The 21,850-nt window shown below is 33.3% G+C and overlaps 1 protein-coding gene across 1 annotated transcript in view; it reads right to left on the bottom strand.

The window, feature by feature from the left end:
- Positions 1–21,850, bottom strand: part of OFCC1 (orofacial cleft 1 candidate 1) — a 274,965-nt gene that overhangs the window by 224,092 nt on the left and 29,023 nt on the right. The window contains exons 6-7 of the mRNA XM_016138235.2: positions 21,513–21,593; positions 18,789–18,955 (exon numbers count right to left, since the gene is read on the bottom strand). Of these exons, the coding sequence (XP_015993721.2) occupies positions 18,789–18,955; positions 21,513–21,593 (248 nt within the window). The remainder of the gene's footprint in view (positions 1–18,788; positions 18,956–21,512; positions 21,594–21,850) is intronic.

Here is a 21,850-nt window from a genome sequence, read left to right as displayed (position 1 = left end):
AAACTCTGAACGACAATCAACTGAATTCTATATATTGAAACAGCAAGAATTACAGCCAGCTTCACAATTGAGACAATGGAGACCATAAAAGAGCATATTTAAAGTGCTGCAAGAAAAAAACGTTAGTCTAAAATTCCATATTTAACAAAAATGTCTTTCAAAATAAAGACAAAATAAATATATTTTCAACCAAACCAAAGCATTTCTGCACTATAAGACATAGTAAATGAAGTTCTTTATTCTGAATAGAAGTGATACCAGATTTAAGTGCACCTTTTCAAGAAAGAATAAAGAACACCAGAAATAATAATATGGTGGAAAATACAAAGAACATTTATAATGTATCATCATTTATGTTTTAAAAAATATTGTGTCTTTTAATTTCTTTAAGAGCCTATTTACTATTTGAAGTAAAATTATAATATCAACAATGTATTGGGGATTATAGCATCTTAAAAGTAAAATAAATAATATCAAGAGTATAAAGCATGGAGGTTTGCAATTAGAAATATATTATTGTCTTCTTAAGCTTTTTTTGAAGCAATAAAATATTTTTGAAGGCAGACTATGACAAATTAAAAATACATATTGTAATCTCTAGAACACCATTAAAGAAAAAAATCTCAAGGAGGCATAATAAAAACATCAATAGGGTAGATAAAATATATGACAAAAAAAATATACCTGATCCACCACAAAACAAACTTACCAAAAAGGTAAGAAAAGAGAAACAGAGGAACAAATAGGCAAGACAAATAGAAATTAAATAACAAGATGATATATTTAATATTCACATATTAGTGATTTTATTAAATGTTAGTGGCCTAAATATCAATACAAAGGCAGACACTGTCAGACTAAATAAAAAACTAAGGCCTGACTATATGTTGTTAACAAGAGTATACTTTGAACATAAAATATTGAAAGTAAAAAAAAATGAAAAATATAAACCATGAAAATACTAAACATGAGAAATGAGATGTGGCTATTTTAACATCAAACAAAGTAGAACTCAAGACTAGGAGTATGACCAGAGATAAACAAGGACATTTTCTAACAATTAAGGGGAAGAAACAATAACCTTAAAGGTGTATGCATGTAATAATAAAGCTTTCAAACATATGAAACAACAGCTGGCAGAACTACAAGAAGAAATAGACAAATCCACAATTATTCTTGAAAAGTTCAATACATAGAAAAAGACAAAAACAGTAAAAATGTGGAAAATTTTAACAGCACTATTAAACACCTTGATCTATTTGCCATTAGAGAGCACTACACTCAACAACAGCATTATATACAGTCTTCCTAAGTGCACATGAAACATTCAAGTTATAATAAATTTCCAAGTATTAACATAATGGAGAGTATTTTCTTTGATTATAACTGTATTAACTTAGAAATCAACAAGGTAGCTAGAAAAGTTGCCCAAATATTTGGAAATTAAACAGTATGCTTCTAAAAAGAACCCATAGGTCAAAGGAAATACTAAGAATATGTTAAGCTAAATGATAATTAAAGCATAACCTGTCCAAATTCATTGAATGCAACAAAGAAGTACATAGAAAAAAATTTGTTCCTTTTAAAATTTACATTGTGGGGAAGAGGTATAAAGTTGTTGATGTGTTTTCATCTTAAATATTAAAAAAGTAATAATAAAAAAAAAACTGACCCAAAGTAAACAAACATAGATGTAACAGACTGACTTCTTTTTTGATGTTTGACTGCTGATAGTTTTCAAGCTCCATCCCTCTCCCCTAACCTCCTACTCCACATGTGGACAAGTCAATAAGAATTTCCAGGCACTCCTTCCCTTGGTTTCTTAATAACAATAATTTTTGTCAGTGGGAAACTGAAACTGTGAAAGCACTTGCTGCATGTGGGAACTTCACCCAGCCCCACCGCCTAACCACAAAAGCAAAGCCATTTCACCTCCTTGCTCTCTCAAGCTACTTTTGGACCCATATGTGAGCGTCTTGCTCTCCCCAGCAAGCCTCATTATATAACTAATAAACGTTTTATACCTTCTTGCTGTGTATTTGTGGCATCATCAATCTCAACATATGAGGTAAATATGGGGTGGGAGTGGGGGTCTATTGCACTTCTATAGGGCGATACAATAAGAACTAATGAAGAGGAAAGAAATCAATAAGTAGAACATAAACAAATAATACACAAAACCAAAAAAAGTTTAAAAATTAGTTATTGAAAAGATTATGAAGATAAGGAAAAGCAAACAAACAATTGGTTTAGAGAAAAAAAGGGAATTTGGCTAGTAGGGGAATAGCTATGACCCAGAGCAAGAAAGGTCGAATTCGTTTAAGATCAAGGACACTGCATTCACTGAAAAAATTTCTTTGTTTTGCCTTTTTCTCTATAATGTTTTACAATATAATATACACATTGAGTCAAAATAATTTAAAGCAAATTATTCAGTGTTTCATATACGTAATCATATTATTCAAATCTATGGTTCTTAATTGTGGAGAGAGTCAAGCTCCCTCTGAACGATGCCCACTCACCCACCCCCACCCCCACCGCCCCACCACTGTTAAAGCATTATTTCGGAATCACCTATAAAGCTATTCAAAGACACTCCCTTAGTATTTTTATATTGATCACTCTGTCCCCTTCTACGCTGACAAAACCCTCTCCTTAGGTGAGAATCAGAAGTGATTCTCAAGAATCAAGAATGTAAGAAAGGCTGTTCCTTCAAGATGATTAGATAGAAAGGATAGAAATTATAAGAAATTGTTTCCCAAAGCATCACCTGAGAACAATTTGCATCAGAATCATCTTGAGGACTTATTTAAAATATACGTTCCTGGTCACATTCCAAACCCAACAAATAAGAATTTGCATTTTAACACGCAGCTCACATGGTTTTAATGCTTACACAAATTTTAGCAATAGTTGTGTAATGTATAATTAACACAGAAAAAAAATCCCTATCATATTATGAATTTGGAGTTTCTTAATAACAATAATTTTTGGTAACCTATAATAACTGCTATGTTTAAATACGAAGTAGCATCGTAAAATTTAGGAACTAAAAACGACCTTAGATATGATCAAATCCAGCCCTCTAATTGTATAAATGTGAAAACCAACTTCCAGATTGCTTACGTGTTTTGCCCCAGTAATACAGAGCTGGTTTGAACTTTGGGGCTCAGACCTCCTACCCACTAGAGGTAGGGTCTTTATAACATAGCTTATGTCTCCTTTTCAGAACAAAAAGTTGACTCCTACCAACTACAATTAGAATATTTTATTCATGATGTTATGCTGCTGCAAATAATGGAATTGAAACAAAATAAAAATTAAATTAACTAAATAACTGAAAAATAAGTCTCTCCATGCAATTATAGGCACAGTCAAGCACTACTGAAAATCATATAGTTCATCGAAAGAGAGCTTTTGGCAGCCTAAAGGGAAGATATCAATTCTCTTCCCATTTTGAACTTCTGTAAAGTTAACCCTAGGTATTAATATTCCAAACCGTTGCTTAGTAGGGCACATGCAGGGCTTTAACCCATGGGCTGCCACATTTTTATTTCCATTTTCAGTCTTCGCACCAAAGGAATGTGTGGGAGATGGCTATTAAGAGTCATTTGCTCTGCCTGGGGGCTAATTACTCTAGTTGGTTCATTTTTTAAAATATTATATTATATCCAAAGGCAAAAAATTGATAGAGGCTTGTTTCAGGTTTGCTTATGTAATTTTGCACAGATTAAATTAGTTAATCAGAAGTTATGCTAGCTAAAAGAGATCTGTTGGTTTCTAAATCTACAGTAGAAAATTGCTTTTTAAATAATAATTTGAATGGCATGCTGTTTAAATATATTTTAGTCAATTCTCTCAAATGTGAGCTTTGGGTTTTAATGACCCTAAAAGAAAGCCAGGAAGAATGAAAAAAAAAAACACAGATACAAAGACTGGAAAGAGTATTCATGTGTGATCTTGTGTGGAGAAAAAAGAATGGCCATCCTTAGGCTCCTTCCTCTCACCCATAGCTAACTTTCGAGTGGAACAAACTCAGCACTTCTCCCCTTATACAAACCGGTGCCTGGTACGCGTGCACAGGTTTCCATCATCCGGCAGTGTGACACTATTGTTTAACCAGTGTATAAAAAGGTACCTCCGCAAGTCGAGGGGGTGCCACGCCTTTGCTGCATAACCCTGCCGCCCTGTGTGGTGGGCTGTATCCTTGATGTAACAAAGAGCTATGTCGCAGTTGCCTATGGTTCCCGCATTTTCTTCCATCTCTCGGAGTCTCGTACCCCTTTAGTTCCGAACCACGATTCTGCAGCAACACAGATCTCTACAGCAAAATGCTACACCATTTGCCTCAAAAAATGTAACGAAAGAAAATCTGAGGAATCAAGGAGAAAAGGAGCATCTGGGAATTCTGGGTGAAAAATAAGGAGAGAATAACAAGTTCTCAGCTTCGGTTTCTTCATCTGAAATATGGGGATCATCACACCAATCGCACAAGGTTTCGTGGAAAAAAATAATGTAACAAAACTTCTCGCCATGATGCCTGGCATGTAGTAGGTACTCAGTTTATATATATATATATATATATATATATATATATATATATATATATATATATATATAAAATCTATTCTATCTATCCACCTACATATCATCTGTTATACATAACCACAATAGTGGGAAGCTGCAACTACCATGGTACTGCTTACTTTATGGTTGGAAACGGCTCATAGTTACAGGACTGAGCTTGCAGGTGCCATGAAAAAAATTGTTTATTACATCATTTTTTTATTCCAGAAACCAGGAAGAGGGCAGTTAAAACAGAGGTTCTCAATCCTTGATGCATATTTGTTCTTAAAGTATTCATTACAGGTCCCATTCAGCACTTTCCAGAAAGTCTGACTTAATTCTTATGTGGTTTTAATGATCTGCCAGAATTAAGGACTGGTGAACTAAATGGTCTCAGTTGACTGACATTCAAAAATAAACTAATGTGTGGAAATTAGATAAAAGCATTGGCTTTTACTTTTAATTATGAGCAATGTCAATATATAAAAGTGGAGAGAATTATATGTCAGTATATACCCATTATCTAGATTTAATGATTAAACCTAGTCACATTTCCTTCATTTATATGTATAATATGTAGTATATATATGTATATATACAATGACTGCAAAATTTTGAAATAAAAGACAGTTTGGCATGTAACCATTAAATATTTCAATGTATATTTCTTAAAAAGGAGATATTTTCTTCAGAACTATGATATCATTATGACACATTACAAAATTAGCGCTGGCTTAACAGTGTTTTTTAGAGCAGTTTCATGTTCACAGCATAACTGTGCAAAAATACAGAGATTTCCCACATAGCCACTGACACCGCCAACTCAGCACCTCCTCACCTATCAACCATAGTGATATGGTCCCCCACCATAGTGATATATTTGTCAGAACTAATGAACCTACACTGCTGCATCATTATCACCCAAATTCCATAGTTTACATAGGGGTTCACTTTTAGTGTTGTACATTTTATGGGTTTATACAGATGTATAATGATATGTATCCATCATTACAGTATCATAAAAAATAATTTTCAGTGCCCTGAAAATTCTCTGTGCTCTGCCTACTCACTCCTTCCTCCAAACTTCTGCCTCCCTATTTTACTTTTTCCAGATTGTCATATAGTTGAAAAATCATCTGTAGCCTTTTCTGATTGGCTTCTTTCACTTAGTAATATTCATTTAAGTTTCCTCCATGTCTTTCAAGACTCGATAGCTCATTTATTTTTAGCGCTAAAAATATTTCTTTGTTTTGGATATACCACAGTTGATTTATCCATTCACCTATTAAATGACTTCTCGAATGCTTCAAAGTTTTAGTAATTATGAATAAAGCTGCTATAAACATCAGTAGGCAGTTTTTTTGTGTAAACATAAATTTTCAACTCACTTGGATAAATACTGAGGAAAGCGATTACAATATAATATGGTAAGAGTATTTTAGTTTTGTAAGAAACTGCCAAACTGTCTTCCAAAATGGCTTTACCATTCTGCATTCCCACTAGCAACAAATAACAGTTCTTGTTGCTCCACACCCTCACTATCATTTCCTGTCATCAATGTTTTGGATTTTGGCCAATCTAATAGGTATACAGTGGTAGCTCATTGTTTTAATTTGCATTTCCCTAGTTACATATGAAATAGAGCATCTTTTAATATGTCTATTATGTTGTTCATTTTCTTGTCAAGTTTAATAGTTCTTGGTATATTATGGATAATAGTTCTTTATCAAATATGTCTTTTGCAAATATTTTCTCCTAGTTTGTTGCTAGTTTCTTCATTCTCTTGATACTTTCTTTCACAAGCAGAGGTTTTTAATTTAAAAAAAAAATCTAGCTTATCAATTATTTCTTTCCTATATCATGCTTTTGGTATTGTATATACAAAGTTATTTCCTTACTGAAGATCGTCTAGATTTCTTCCTTTGTTATCTTTTAGGGGTTTTATAGTTTTTCATTTTACATATATTGTTGATGATCCATTTTGAGTTCATCGTTAATTGTCATGAAAAATGTAAGGTCTGTGTCGAGATTCTTTTTTTTTTTTTGTCATGTAATATCCATTTGTTCAGTACCACTTGTTGAAAAAGAGTATCTTTTCCCCATAGAATTTCTTTTGTTCCTTTGTTCAAAAATCAATTGACTATATTTGTGAGTCTATTTCTGGACTCTCTGTTATGTTCCATTGATCTATTTGTCTGTTCTTTCACCAATACCACATTGTCTTGACTACAGTAGCAGCATTAATTTTTAAATATTTTCTAATACCTTGTTCATTTTAAACTTCCTCAACTGTCTCGAAAACATTCTTGGGCAAAATTTTTACTGTTTTTTTAAGATAATTTATTAGTAAGTAAATTTTAAAACTCTAAAAATAAAAAGTCACAATAGAAAAATGACTATAAATTCCAAAATTTTTCTAAAAATATGCCATTATCTATGACTAAGACCTAAAGATATATCAAATAAATTCACTCTACAATGAAATAATTTACCACTCCAATGATAATTTTTAAAAAGCAATTCGGTCTTAGTACAAGGTAATCAGGACCTCTTATATTATTTTTGCAACTTTCTATAAATTAATTCTGAAATAAGCATCATCTTGTCATCTCATTTATAATTAGTATATTACAAAAGTATATGGAAAATAGGAATTCATGTTCTTAGCAAGATACTTTTTTAAAGGAATAATATCTCCAAGGTTTCTATAAAAATTAAATAAGTTATACATAAAGTACTTAGAACAATGCCTGCCACATAGTAAATGTTGTAGAAGTATTTTCTATAAGACAAGAAAAGGTCTTAAATTTAATGTATATAAGAAACTCCTAGAGGTTTATGTTAAATTTATGCATTCTAGGGCTCCTATTATAGAGATTATGAGACAGAAAGTCTGTATTGGTACCCAGAAAAATGCATTCAAATTAGCACCGGAGATATTCTGAAAAAGGCTGATGGACCACAATTAAACAAGCAGTGACACTGGATTTCATCTGAAAAACACCAGAGATAATAAGGGAGCCTCTCATATCACAAAAACAAAACAGTATGACAAAAGTAAACCTTCTTTCAAATAACAAGGAAATCAATAAACAATCTCAAAAGTCTGCTATGTGTAAAACTGTGATATAGTAGGGAATAGAGAATGGGAACAAAGACAGAGAAAATTTCGTGTGTGTGCACGTGTGTGAAGAAAAGGTAATCCCAGCCTTTAAAGATTCTGCACTCTACCGGGATCACAAGGCACATGTCTTTGAAAATTTTAGTAACTATAACAGAGTACAGGGGCAATGAAAAATAATCACTTAAAAGATAAATTTTTATTCTTCCAATAAACCACACAATGAAGTTTCTCTTGAGACAAGTTTTGAAGAGAAGGCAATTTGCCATCTTCTGAGTGTAATTTCTAATTGGAACTGTGAAGTTGGCTTTTGAAAAAAATTAATAGTATTATAGGGTCTATGTTTTTAAACTCCATTCACATGAAAGTTGCAATAAAGTATAGTATCTTTTTATAGAATGTTTTTCAAAATCAGTAGGTGAGATTGATTGGCATTTAATTGACAAAACATATATAGGTATGGATATATATGTATAATTATTTTCATATTTTTTCTTAATAATTAATTTTAACTATTAATTTTAACTAATAATTAATTTTAACTATTAATTTTTTTCTTAATAATTAATTTTTCTTCCTATAGAAGAAATGCAAAACAGAATTCTCAAAGAAATTGACCAACATTAAGGGATCTAAAACAGGATGCTGTGGAAAGCACTACATTACTAAATGGAAGAAATAATTTAAGTAAAAACTAAATGAAAAGCATGTCTTAAAAAAAAAAATGTTTCCAGGCTGCTATTACATAAAGTTTTTCAACAATTTCTCAGAAACTACTGGTTTCTGCTGAGCATTGTTTTAATTACATCTGGTTTTAGATCATATCCCTGATTTTGTCACCAAATCACTGAATGACCTTGGGATAGTTTCTTTCAAATGCCTCAGTTTCTCTGTTTACAGAATGAGGGTAGTAATCCCTAAGACCCTCATACTTCATTGAGGTATTTCAAAGCTTAATGAGTCAGAAAGCTTTGAGCTGCTCTGATCAAAGGCACTGTATAACTACAAAGAATTGTTATTATTTACCAGTAGCTCTTTTTTATTATGCCACTAATGAGCATTGTGGTCAGTAATAACTTATTAGAGAAAAAAAATAGGTGAAAGTTAAAAAGGCTGTTTCTCTCTATATTCAGATATAAATGTTGTTAATATTAATTGGTGTTATGCAGACATATTGAAAATGGGGCTTCCTGCAGTCTGACAGTTCCTTCTGGAGAGATCATTGTAAAGGTACCTACTCAACATCTTAAGTTTAAAGGATTCAGCTTACTTGAGATTTCCTTGGATTTGTGCAAAATTTACATAAAACTCACATTTCAACAGACTCGGTAGAGAGGACATGGCATCAAAATGTCCTCATTAAGATTATTTTCTCATATATCTTCATTTTTTTTCATTTTAATGATCCTTAAGCAATTTTACTGATAAATCAAATCGTCTCTCTCTCCCCCCCATATGCGTGCACGCGCACGCACACACACACACACATTTCACCTCATTGTACCATTCTGTATTCTAACACATAAAACACTCAAAGTGAGCAATCTAAATAGCAAAATGGTATATATTCAGCACATATTTGAAAAGATTTCATCCTTTCCAAATTGATAGATGGCATGGAGTCATTATGGTACAAATCGAATTTCAAATGATTGAAGAAAAGTTTATAAATATCAGCAATAAAATAAGCAATTTTATTTTACTTTGTCCCTCCTAAAAGTGCATGTCAAAATCTTTTTCCAGGAATATTTAGAATTACTTTGGATCTCTTATAGGCAAGAAGGAGTACAAGTTCTCAGTGCCTTGGCAGTCCAGCCATCTCTGAGCAGGGTTCTTTCTCAGCCTCAGGCCTCTTTCCCATTCAAAGCTCTATCCTAAAATAAACGAAGCACTCAGCCACTAGAAGAAGCACTTCAGCTGAAACGTTTGTGAAACAAGTACATTCTTCAGTACTCAGGGTAAATGAATTTTTCATGAGCTAAGATCTATATAGAAAAGTTTTTATGAAAATCTAGTATTTTTTAAAGGAAGAATTCTACAGACCGAATTGTGTTCCTGCAAAATTCATATGTTTAAGCCTTCACATCCAGCATGACTATAGTTGGAGATAAGGCCTTTGAGAGATAACTGGATTTAGATGAAGTATAAGGGCAGGGCCCTCATGATGGGGTTAGTGTTCTCATGAGAAGAGATTTTGGAAATCTCTCTCTCTCTCTCTGCCTCTCTGCCTCTCTGTCTTTCTCTCTGTCTCTCTGTCTGTCTGTCTGTCTGTCTCTCTCTCTCTCTCCTCATTATCTCTATCTCTCTCCATCTCTCCTTTCCTCCCTCCTCACCATGTGGAAGTATAGTGAGAAGGCAGCTGTCTACAAGCCAGGAAAAGGGCTCTCCCCAGAAACCAATTATGACACCCTGGTCTAAGACTTCCAGCCTCCAGAATGTGAGAAAATATATATCTGTTTAAATCACCTAGTCCGTGGTATTTTGTTATGGCAGCTAGAGTCAAAGAATACAAAGAACAGTGCCAACAATGCTGTAATGATTACACTGTGGCTCACTTTGTTTAGTCTTAACATATGAAAATTCTAATTGGATTCACGACCTTATAAAGATGTAGGTTAGGAGATTTTTCTGCAGCTATTCATTTATCTGATGTTATGTATCAAATACCTATTCAATAAATATCTAATTAGCAAATATTGAACTCCAGGCTGAGTGTTGGGTAGAATGACACACAAACATACCCAAGTTCCTAAGTTCAAAGGGTACAGAGCATGAAAGAGATGTGACACTTACTCTGAGAAGAGAAGAACTAGTAATTAGGCTTTCTAAAAGAAATGATAATAGTATGTGTCCAGCTAAGAATTGTAGAGAAGAAATTTTTTTGTACATGTGCTTTGTTTTGTTTTGTTTTTTAATGTGATCTATATTTAGGGTATGACAGTCCTTATTGCTTTTTAAGGTGGGGAAGGATGTAAGGTGTTAATTCAGTGGTAGGTAGGATAAAAATGTTAGCCAAAATTTGTAAATGCTCTGTATTTACAAAAACAAAGAAATGATTATTTTGTGAATCATTCTTTTTTGGATATTATTTTGCCAGCTAAATTTCAAGGAATGGCATTGAGTCTTTAAGCTGTTGTAAAGATGTCTCAAACTTTGTTTTTATCGGTTTTACCAAATACAACTGCCCTCATAAAATATATTGGTCCAAATTGTCTACAAAGTAATTTAAAGGATGTTGAAAGCTCTCAATTGGCTTGGAATGTCACACCCTCCAAAACGTAAAATGCCAGATAAATGATAGAAAATTTTATGTTAAAAAGCCATATTTTTTGAACGCTTTAAACTGTCACTAAAAGTATAGTGTTATGGTTAAAATTGTTAAAGTATGAATCTTGGCTCAGAAACTTCTTGGTTGTAAAACCTTTCCCAAGTTATTTAGCCTCTCTGTGCCTCAGTTTTCTATAAAATGGAGATAGCAATATTATCTTTTTAAGAGAATTGTGAGTTAAATTACTCTAAGTGCTTAGAACATAAGTAGGTATTCAATAAATGTTAGCTGTAATAATATTAAAGAGGGCTTTTCTGATTTGGGCGCCTTTTGTTTCATTTTCTTGCTTAACCATTCTGGCTAGGACTTCCAGTACATTGTTGAAAAGAAGTGATAAAAGTGGGCACCCTTGTCTTTTTCCTAACGATATAGAAAAGCTTTCACTTTTTTACCATTTAATGTTATGTGGCTGTGAACTTGTCATAGATAGCCTCTATGATGTTAAGGCATGTTCCCTTTATACATAATTTGTTGAGAATTTTATGATAAGTGACATAAGCCAGACAGAAAAAGATACATATTGTATGGTATCACTTATATGTGGAATCTAAAAAAGTAAAAAGTCTAACTCATTGAAACAGGGAGAAGAATGGTGGTTGCCACCCTACTAGAGGGTGGAAGAAATGGGAATAGGTTGGCCAAAGATAAACTTTCAGTTATAAGTTGAATAAATTCCAAAGATCTAATATACAACATGGTGACTATAGTTAATAATACTACATTGTACACTTGATATTTGCTAAGAGAGTGAATCTTAAGCATTCTCACACAAACACATACACACACACACACACACACCCCCCACAAATATGTATACCAAATCATCATATTGGATACTTAAAATATATTACAATTTTTTTAAATTATACCTCAATAAATCTGAAAAATAAATTGACTTTTTCTCTATTTTATGAGTTAAATATTTTAAAAAGTAACTTAGATGATATGCATAAAACTACCAAATCAAAATATTCCATATTATGACACTAAAACTATATTAGAGAAAATTGCTGTCAGAGAACATTTATACGTTAATGATATCCATGATAATTTTACCTTACCAGTTATCTATAACATTCACTCACTCATGCATTCATTCATTTATTCAAAAAGCATTGGGAAAATGTACACTTTATGTTTTCTGTCAGTGCTTGGTATTCAAGGTAAAAAGATATGGCCCTTACTGCACAGGAGTCTATGTAATAAAGCATAAGATCTTGACTTATTTATTGAAGTGCTAATGTAAGTGTTTAATATCAAATATGGGGGTTCTCTTGAAAACTATATAGTATTTTCATTTCTCTTTTTTCAGCACAAATTTTCATTATTAAATCATTTATCAAGCTCATGTTGCTGTTTTGTTTTAAAACTATACATAAAATCAAGTTGAGTATGGCATTCCCAATATGGTGAAATTGAAAGCAGGTTATATAAAAAGTAGTGTGCTTTGTTCTAAAACACACAAACAAGAAACCTTTCCATCAATATCTTTGTTTCAGAGATGTTAATTTGTTTTACTAAAAGTAACAAGATCTCTGGTCAAAATGCTAACTGACAGCCATTTGAGCTTGCCTTGAATTTTGAGGAAACTTGATCATTGGTGGTGGTGGTGGACCACATATAAATGAAAGACAAAGGGAAATGGCTGGAGATGTTGGAAACCACTTTACGATCATTTTAAATACAGGAGTTTAGAATAAAAAGTCAATAGAATGACAATCTACTGAAGATTATCCAGTTCTCCTACTTTGTCTTTTCCTACCTATGGTTCTATAAACACATATAAATCTACACTCCAAATCATGACAATACACAGTCTCCTGTCCCCTTCTTTTGCCCAGTTCCATCCATGAATGGGGTAACTTCCTGGCACATGTCCTGTTAGGCTCCTGGATTTGCATAAGAGCACATGAGTCATACCCTATGGCTTACCTAAGTACTAAAGAAAAAGTTATCAGCCCCTAATCAAAAATAAAAAATTTCTGCTCTTCAGATTTGTATTCAATAATATAACCTCAAGCTCTCTGACAGTCTACTGAATTTATAGTTGTAAAAAATTATGTTCATGGAGATTTTTGAAGCATGATTAGCCTCTCCAATGTCAAAGTACATAAAATGTGAGCCTTGGGCCATGCCTGACCACCAGAGATACCTGCTTGAACCATCCTAGTTTGCCTGATGGTAGTAGGATTAATTGCTGGACTCATTCATAGGTTGCTGTTATGCTGCAGGCTCACATAATTTTTAATGATATAAATTTCTTCAGTGACCTCAGTTGCCTAATTCTTAGCTTCAGTAGCTCCTACTATTGCAAAGGAGGAAAGCACAGATGGAGACTATATTATGTTCTAATATTAGCTAAAAATATTATAATTACAGCAAAAAAAAAGTAGTATGTAAAATAAATCTTAGTGAAAAAAGTAACATCATTTTTGTTTTCAAGTAAAGCAAAAGCTTTTTATTGAGAGGTGCTTATAAAATGTGAATTGACAGTAAGTAAATAAGCAACTAATTGTGAGTGCATTAGATAAAATTTTTCAGAGCAAAGATAACATCACTAAAATGTGTTTATTCATTCTAGATGGTAACCTACTTCTCCCTGAATGCCAGTTAGCTTTGGCAAGAATGCCTCCATCTGAATCCTTTTGTTTTCTGAACATTCTGGAATATTCAAAAGGTGTGCCAAGAAACTAATGAGAAACTTAAAAATAAATAAATAAAATGGAAACTAAATAAGGAAAAATTTGAGTTCCAGAAATTAGACAGCAAACTTTTCTTGTATAGACTTAATCAAGTATTAAAATTGAAAATGATTCCATGAGTTTTTATTTTGTAAAATTACATTTTTAGTCTGGAAAGCTATCTTTCACATTTATGTATAATGGCACTTTTCCTGCCCACCTCGAAAAAGGCACCGAATGTGATAGACATTTACAAACTATAAACTGTGGCAGTGTCATTATTGTTTTCCTTGAATTAATATGTGGAAAATCATTACTGCTTTTTTCACCATGAAATAATGTTGTGCTCCTGTTCATTTTCTCTTTATAGTCTTATTCATTATATCTTTTATATTTATATTTAATGTATTATTTAAGGAATGATAGATGAGCTCCTATATTGGTTAAGTAAAAAAGTAGAAGCTTAACTCATGTAAATGTCTCCAGTGATTTAAAAAATCCATTTTTCCTCCAGAAAGATTTTTATGCTAACCACAGAGTAGGATATATATTTCTGGCTTACAGAAAATATACTGGTTAATCTGTTAAAGTATCTTATAAAATCCATCTTTTATTTATAGAGATTTTATTATGGATTTTACAGTGTTACATTTTCTCTCATATTCAAGACTCGGGTTTTCAGACTTGACTTTTACTCAGACAAAATGCTAAATTTGATTCACACCCATTACCAAATACCAGGCAGATTTTAGAAAAGTAGAGTTAGCTGCCAGTACACTAGTAAGCTTTTCGGAGTGTTTCCCTGGAAGTGTTTACTTCAGGCTAACATGTTTATTCCACCACTACACTAAATGCTATATTTTCTTTTTTTTAAATCAAGATAAAAAATAATGTTCATGACATATTATAGCATATTAAGCATGAATCATTAAAAAAAACTCTTGAGAGCATGGGTTTCTAATTAAATAAGCTAAATGTACAGGCTGTTTATAATTAAAACTCAGAGGAAAACCTAGTTATCTGCAACTAAGTTGGAACAGGTACACCACATACAGAAATGTCCAGGAAAATACTTCTTGGTAGCTAAAAATTAAAATGAAGTTATTTTGTGTCTCATTCAGTAGTTATTTGAAAAACAATATATTATTTCCCCAGATTTCCTCTGCGATTAATTTTTTAAATATGTACTCAAATTATTAGTTTTATTTTTTATTGAATAATTCCCAGACCTCAGTCATTTCATAATATCCTTCCTACAAGCTTTCCAATATCAATAGTGTATAACAAGTCAGCACAAATATTTCTAAAGCAGCTTTATATACACAGGCAACTAAATTGCCCTTTGATAATAATAAAAATAATATTTCGTTATTTGCATACATTTTGAAATGTAATCTTCTCAATTGACTCCAAGAGTATATGTTCCTTGAAAGTCACCACTGTTCGTTTGCTTTTGTTCCTCATAATCTCATCATGCCCTGAGGTGCCCTGCTGCCTCCATTGCCTTAGACTGGAAACGTCAGTGTAGCATCCTTTTGAGATGGTTACAGAACCAGTATATCTCAAATAGACTGATTTGTGTGAACTAATAAGTGGTAACATTAATGACCAGATTTCATGGGCTTCTTTCTATCTTCATGAAGAAACCTCAACCAAAGTTATCCTCCAAGTACTTCTGAAGGTCCTTAGTGGCTGACTTACCTAGGGTGACTTACCTAGGCTGATACTCCCTATTGTTTCAAGTGTGATTGTGTAATTTCTAACATCGCTATTACCCCTGCCAACTAAAGGTGGACTTTATGAGTGATTTTCTAATCAGCTTCACATAGGGTTCCTAATAAGTAAGTGGTACTGTTCCAGCTGGGCTCTGTAACACACACACACACACACACACACACACACACACACAAAATGCTTTTGCAAAGTGAGAAGGCAAACTCTTAATCCCTTTGTGACCTATTCTGTCCCACAATAAGTGTTTTGGGGGCCTCATAGTGTCACAAAGTTTACTAAGAAAGTATTTTTACTATACACATGAGAGTTTTTTTCTTGCGTGTCTCTTTTTTAAAAAAAATCCAAGATGCATGTCAACTGTCAGGATTGAAAGATCTGATGAGTTTTCACATAGTAATCTCTATAACAGACCATTTTCAGCCCAGTCCTCATGGCAATTTTTTAGTAAAGACACTCTTAATCTCCTTTCGTAATATACATTCTTTTGTCACACTCACATTCACCACTACAAGGCCCAGTAATGTTTGGAGAAGAAGCAATCATTCCAGTCCCTATATAAATGAATAGTTATAGATAAATAGTTTAATAGAAGGGACTCATCCAACAACACTCACCCTAGCTGGGATCTCCCCATCTCCATTTAAACACCTTGACTTTTATAAATATTAGTTCACCATTATAATAGCAATGAAAAGTAAGAATAAGTGACAATCTCAAATATATAAAATGAGTCATAAGAAAAGGAAAACATTAACTGCCAGGCACTTGGACACATCTCCTTAATCCTCACCACAACTATAAGAGGTTCAAGTTACTTAGCCCTATTTCATACAGAGGTTCAAGTTCATCTAAATATGAAAACCCGGGATGAAAGCTGTGAATTCTAATACCAAATCTGAAGCTTTTTTTCCCTGCATATGATGTTGCCATGGGTGTTCATGGAACTTCCTGACACAGTGAAGGTGAAGAACATAATATGCATTGACCTGAGAAGGGGCCTTAGAATCTTTTTCTCTCTGTAGTGCTTCTATCATTTCATGAGCACATACCTTGTGATTCCTTATGAATGGCTCATCTCATCCTCCTAAAAATGCACTGACATACGTATCCCTTTCCCAATTTACAGATGAGGAAACTGAGGTCACCTAAGTCAAGTGACTTACCTATGATCTCACACCTTATAAGTGCCAAAGCCAGGGCTCAGAGTTCTGACTACAAAGATCAGCTTCCTTCTCTCATATCAATCTGTCCACATGTTCTTTCATCAGCACATCATTTTCTACATAGTTATTTATTAAGGCAGTTTAGGTAAATTGCACATAATTTAAGATACATAGATTAGGAAAGGACATTGAAAGGATCATAAACTTTGTTGTTAGAAGGGAATAATAGTCATCTTTGTGAAAAAAATATATTCTCATGAATGTTTTTACCTTTAACTTGTCCTGACAAGTTGTAAAAATGTAACCTTGAGTTTTAATCTTATTGGGCTTCTTGTCATTGGGCTGGCCCTTTGCATGTTAGCCTCACCACAGAGCAGCACATGAGCATCTGCTCCTCAGTTTACCTTTTACAAAATGAGGATATGAAAAATATCAGCCACATACCCTAAAGGAATGTATGCATCCATTCTTGAAAGCATGGGGTAAGTTAAAATGCATCTAATGGCATCATAAGGCACACAAAAAAGGGAAATGTTGAACTGTTAATGTATCAGAATACACTGAACTGTTAAAAGGCAGAGCCATGAATCTTTTGTCACCTCGGTGTCTTTTAAGAGCTCTGCCTTGATAAAGATGCAAAGTATATTAAAACATCAATATAGAAGAATAACCTAGCTCATGGGCTTCTCCACCTTGGAGCTTTATTAGTTATCTACTGCTGCAGTAAAAAATTATCACAGATTTAGTGGCTTAAAAAAACAGAATTTTATTATCTCACAGTTATGGAGGCCAGAGGTTTGATTAAAGTGTTATCAAGGTTGATTCCTCATGAGGCTCTAGGGGGACAATCCATTCTAACTCTCCCTTAGCTTCTGAAGCCTGCAGTAGTCCTTGGAAACCCTTTGCTATTAGGGGTGTCACTCCAATCTTTGCCACCATCTTCATGTGGCCTTCCCCACTGTGTGTGTCTGTTTCGAATCTCTCCTTCTCTTAAAAGGATACTACTCATTGGATTTAGGGTCCATCCTGCATTCAGCATGATTTCACCAGGAGATCCTTAGATTAATTACATATGCGACTATCTCATTTCCAAATAAGATCACAGTCACAGGTACCAGTGGTTAGGACTTGGATATATTCTATTTGGAGGACACAATTCGGCTTACTACAGGAGCTATCCAGATGCCTATTAAGAAAGTCTATACTTGCTAATTAGGATCATTTACTTGAGAAAGCTCAAAATAGATGTTAACTTAATGTACCTAGGATATTCTGATCTAAATGGAACAAATGAAGAAAATAAATTGTGTTATGGACTTTCCATACTCCAAATTAGAGAATACCTCCTCCCCAAACTAAACTATTCTTTTAATTCTGAAATAGAAAATATTTTCACTTGTGACCTGCTATTATACAAGACCACTGCAAACAGACTGTTTCACCTGGTAATATTTTTTCCTCTGCAGCCTGAATCAGCTTACCTTTCACAAAAAAAAACCATGCGCGCGCGTGCGCGCGCGCACGCACGCACACACACACACACACACACACACACCTCACCTAGAGCTAAACATGTGGAGTTCTTGTATTTTTATTTGAGATAGATAAGGTGACTACATAGAACACTTTTCCTCTCTTTGGTGGATCTGAACACATAATGCTATATTATACATAAATAGAAATGACAGATGAAGAAAATGAAAAAGTTGTCTCTGAAGCCAACACTATCCATGGGCTAAAGACTCCCTTTTGTAGCATGAGTCACAACAGTTAAAATGTGCAAATTAAATTCCATAAATGGCAACTTCACAAATACTGGATAATTGACCTATTAATACAGTGCTTATGCAAACAAGTCCCAGTAGTTCCTTAATGTTATCCAAGTAACTATATGCTGGTTTCGGATTTCATCATAGAGATTTTATAATATGCTAGAAATTAGTATTGTAACAAAATAAAAATAGTAGAAGAAAAACTAAATTGTTAAAGGGCCAAGATTGATACTGCTAAGTAGTATAAGTTCTGCATGGTAAAATGTGTATAAAAATAAGGGCAAAGACTCCAAGAAGTCATGAATCTTGTGTTCTAGGAAGGGGAATGTCGACAAGTAAAATCAGACCATGTATAAAATAGGCATTTCAATTTGATCTTTTAAAGATTACTTTACATTTCTTGATATATATTTTAATGCTGACCTGGTCTAATGAAGAACTTCCAACCAGAATTATGTCTCTCAGAGCATATCTTTCAGACTCCTCACTGTAATCAGAGATGGCTTCACCGTCCTCTCTGTGGAGTTCAAGATTCTTACTGGAACTCATCCACTCTTCAGAAGCTAAAGGCTCCTTCTGGACATTCTCATCTATTGGCCACAAGAAAATCACATGGCATTCCATTTACTCTTTGTCACATTAATGTTGGCTAAGCACGCAATAATCTAAGCACTGTTTTTCTTATGTGAAATACATTTTGGTTTTTCATAATCTACAATTAAGCAAATGATTCTCTGTTTAATGTGCTGGGAAATCACTAAAACCCAGGACAAGTTTTAAGACCAAAATAGCCACAACCCCAAACCTTTGTTTATCCTGTCATATTCACAAAGTGAGCAAAGTACCACTGTGCATTATCATCCTTTTTTCCCACTTACCAAATATATCCTGAAGTGTAGATACTGTGCTTTTTCATAGGTTAATATTACAAGTTGTTTACTTCAACATCTTACCACTTACTTGCTGTTTTGTTGAAACCAGCTTGGAGACTAATAGGTTTAAGGGAAGCCAGAGCTCTTGGGTTTATTTCTTAAGTTAGGATTTTTGAGAACAGTTCCTGAACTCTACAAGCACAGAGGTACTTTATTTGGACTGCCTTGTTTATTTGCATAGAAATGCCAGCATTTATACAAATGGTATGTGTACTTTACTTCTCTATCATCCAAAATCAGTATTACCTTCAAAATGTATCTATTCATGTAGTTAGATGCATGCTGTAGATATAAAATAATCTTTTCTCTTTCAATCTCTATAAAATACTAGAAGATAAATTGTGGAATTTCCCATGTGTCCAGTGCTAGAATTTTAACAAGAAGCTTGACACCTTTTACCAATGGAAAAGAGCATTTTTTTCAGGAGAGAAATGAGGTGGGTCCTGGAAAAGCACTGGGCTCCAGTATCAAGAGGACAGCTGGCCTTCCTTCTTCGTTCCCTGTGACACTGTATTATCTTGCATAAGTCTTTAAACTTTCTATGTCTCAGTTATATCCTCATGTATAAAATATCCGGTGAAGTGCTTGACTGTACTTTAAATCCAAAAGGCTTCTATAAGCCCGTGATTTTAGAAAACCTATGAGGTACTACCTTTAAATGTGCTCTTAGTGGGTTCAAAGGATTCCAGCTGCAAAGAGTTGTCAGAATGGAAGGGACATAATAGGTATAAAAGTGTATTATCCAACGTCTAGCAGCAAAAAAAAAAAGAAAAAAGAAAAGAAAAAGAAAAAAAGGAATTAAATGTATATTTGCTGACTCAGAAATTAGACTAAACATATAGAGGCCTGACTGAATTAAACACGACCATTGTGATGCTTAATTTTATATGTCAGGTTGGCTAGGCTATTTGTGCCCAGTTATTTGTTTAAATACTGGTGTAAATGTTGCCATAAAGGTAATTTTTTAGAAATGTGGTTAGCATTTAAATCAGTAGGCTCTGAGTAAAGCAGATTACTTTCTATAATGTGCATGGGTCACATCCAATCAATTAAAAGCCTTAAGTAATAACTGAAGTTTCCAGAATGAGAAGGCATTCAGACTGTAACGTAAAAAAAATTTGGCCTGAGTTCTCAACCTGCTGAACTGCCCTGTGGATTTTGGACTCAAGAATGAAACATTAACTTTTACCTGAGTTTCCATCCTGCTGCCCTGAAGAATTCAGACTCAAGTCTGAAATTTCAACACTTGCCTGAATTTCATATTAACTTCTTACCTGAATATCCAGCCTGCTAGTCTTCCCCAAGTATTTCAGACTTGTCAGGCCCCACCAATAAACGAGCCAATTTTTTAAAATAAATCTCTCTCTCTTTTCATTGGTTCTATTGGATTCTGCTTCTCTGGAGAATCCTAACACATCACTTGAATTAAGATTCCTCAAAATGAGGGATCAAGCTTGGCTTGAAAATGAGTTTGCTTGGTTTATAAAGACAAAGAAATAAAATGCTGGCCACACGAACTGACAGCAAAAAATAAAGAGTGCTGGTAAGGAAGGCAGGAATAAAATTTTTAAGAAATGTTATTCTATAAACAGAACTTAAAAAAATAGGAACTAAACTTTAGGGTTGTTATGATAATTAAATAAGTTAATATTTACCTTATTTAGAATAGCGCTTAGGATAGTGCCAGGGACTTTGTAAGCACTCAATAAACATTTAGCTAGTATTAATATTTTCATGACCATCATCAATCATCCTCATTATTCTTTGTATGTGATTATCATGTCTGCTCATGTAATAATAATTTATTCCCCATAACTATTCCATTGTGATAGGTATTATATGTCCATTTGACAAATATAACAAAGAAAGATTAGGAAGTAAAAGCTTAGACAGGCTCTTTAAAAAATGTGGCACACAACCTCACATTAGTTAATCCAAATATGCCATATACCATTGTGGGATTCTGCAATAGTGAGACTGTTAAATCGTTTTTGCTATTTAGCGTTATAAATTCTACACAATTATAGGAAATTGGGCCATAATTACTTTTCCTCCAACCTTAGCTCTATAAATATTTGCAACCACCAAAAATACAGATAGGTCATCAATAAATGGTTATTTTTTAAAAAAATACAGATAAGCATTTGCTAGAAACCATCTCAGTGAATTTATAATTAATGTTAATATAAAAGATTGAAAGTAATAGGTCTCTTACCTTGGTCTTCTCCATGTCCACTCTCATCATACAGCCTCATTAATCGATCATAGAGAATTCTCCTATCCACTTGTGGAGATGCTAAAAGAGCATAGATTATAATAACTTTCTCATCTGTCAGTTTATAGTTGCACAAATGTAATTATAAAGTGATATTATTAATCATCACTATTTAGGTATTTTATAGGTTATAGACACAAATTCTATTCAGTATGCTGGTTTGCTCTGGAAAAAAATACTTTTGTAAATCAATGAAAATTGCAACAATCATTTTTAAATGTGTATTGCAGAGTATTTATAATAAAATACTTCTTCAATAAAAAGGATCTTATATTCAA

The sequence above is a fragment of the Rousettus aegyptiacus genome, unplaced genomic scaffold (genome assembly GCF_014176215.1).
Source record: "Rousettus aegyptiacus isolate mRouAeg1 unplaced genomic scaffold, mRouAeg1.p scaffold_m13_p_1, whole genome shotgun sequence".
NCBI lineage: Eukaryota > Metazoa > Chordata > Mammalia > Chiroptera > Pteropodidae > Rousettus > Rousettus aegyptiacus.
This window is presented reverse-complemented; position numbering and strand designations above follow the sequence as displayed.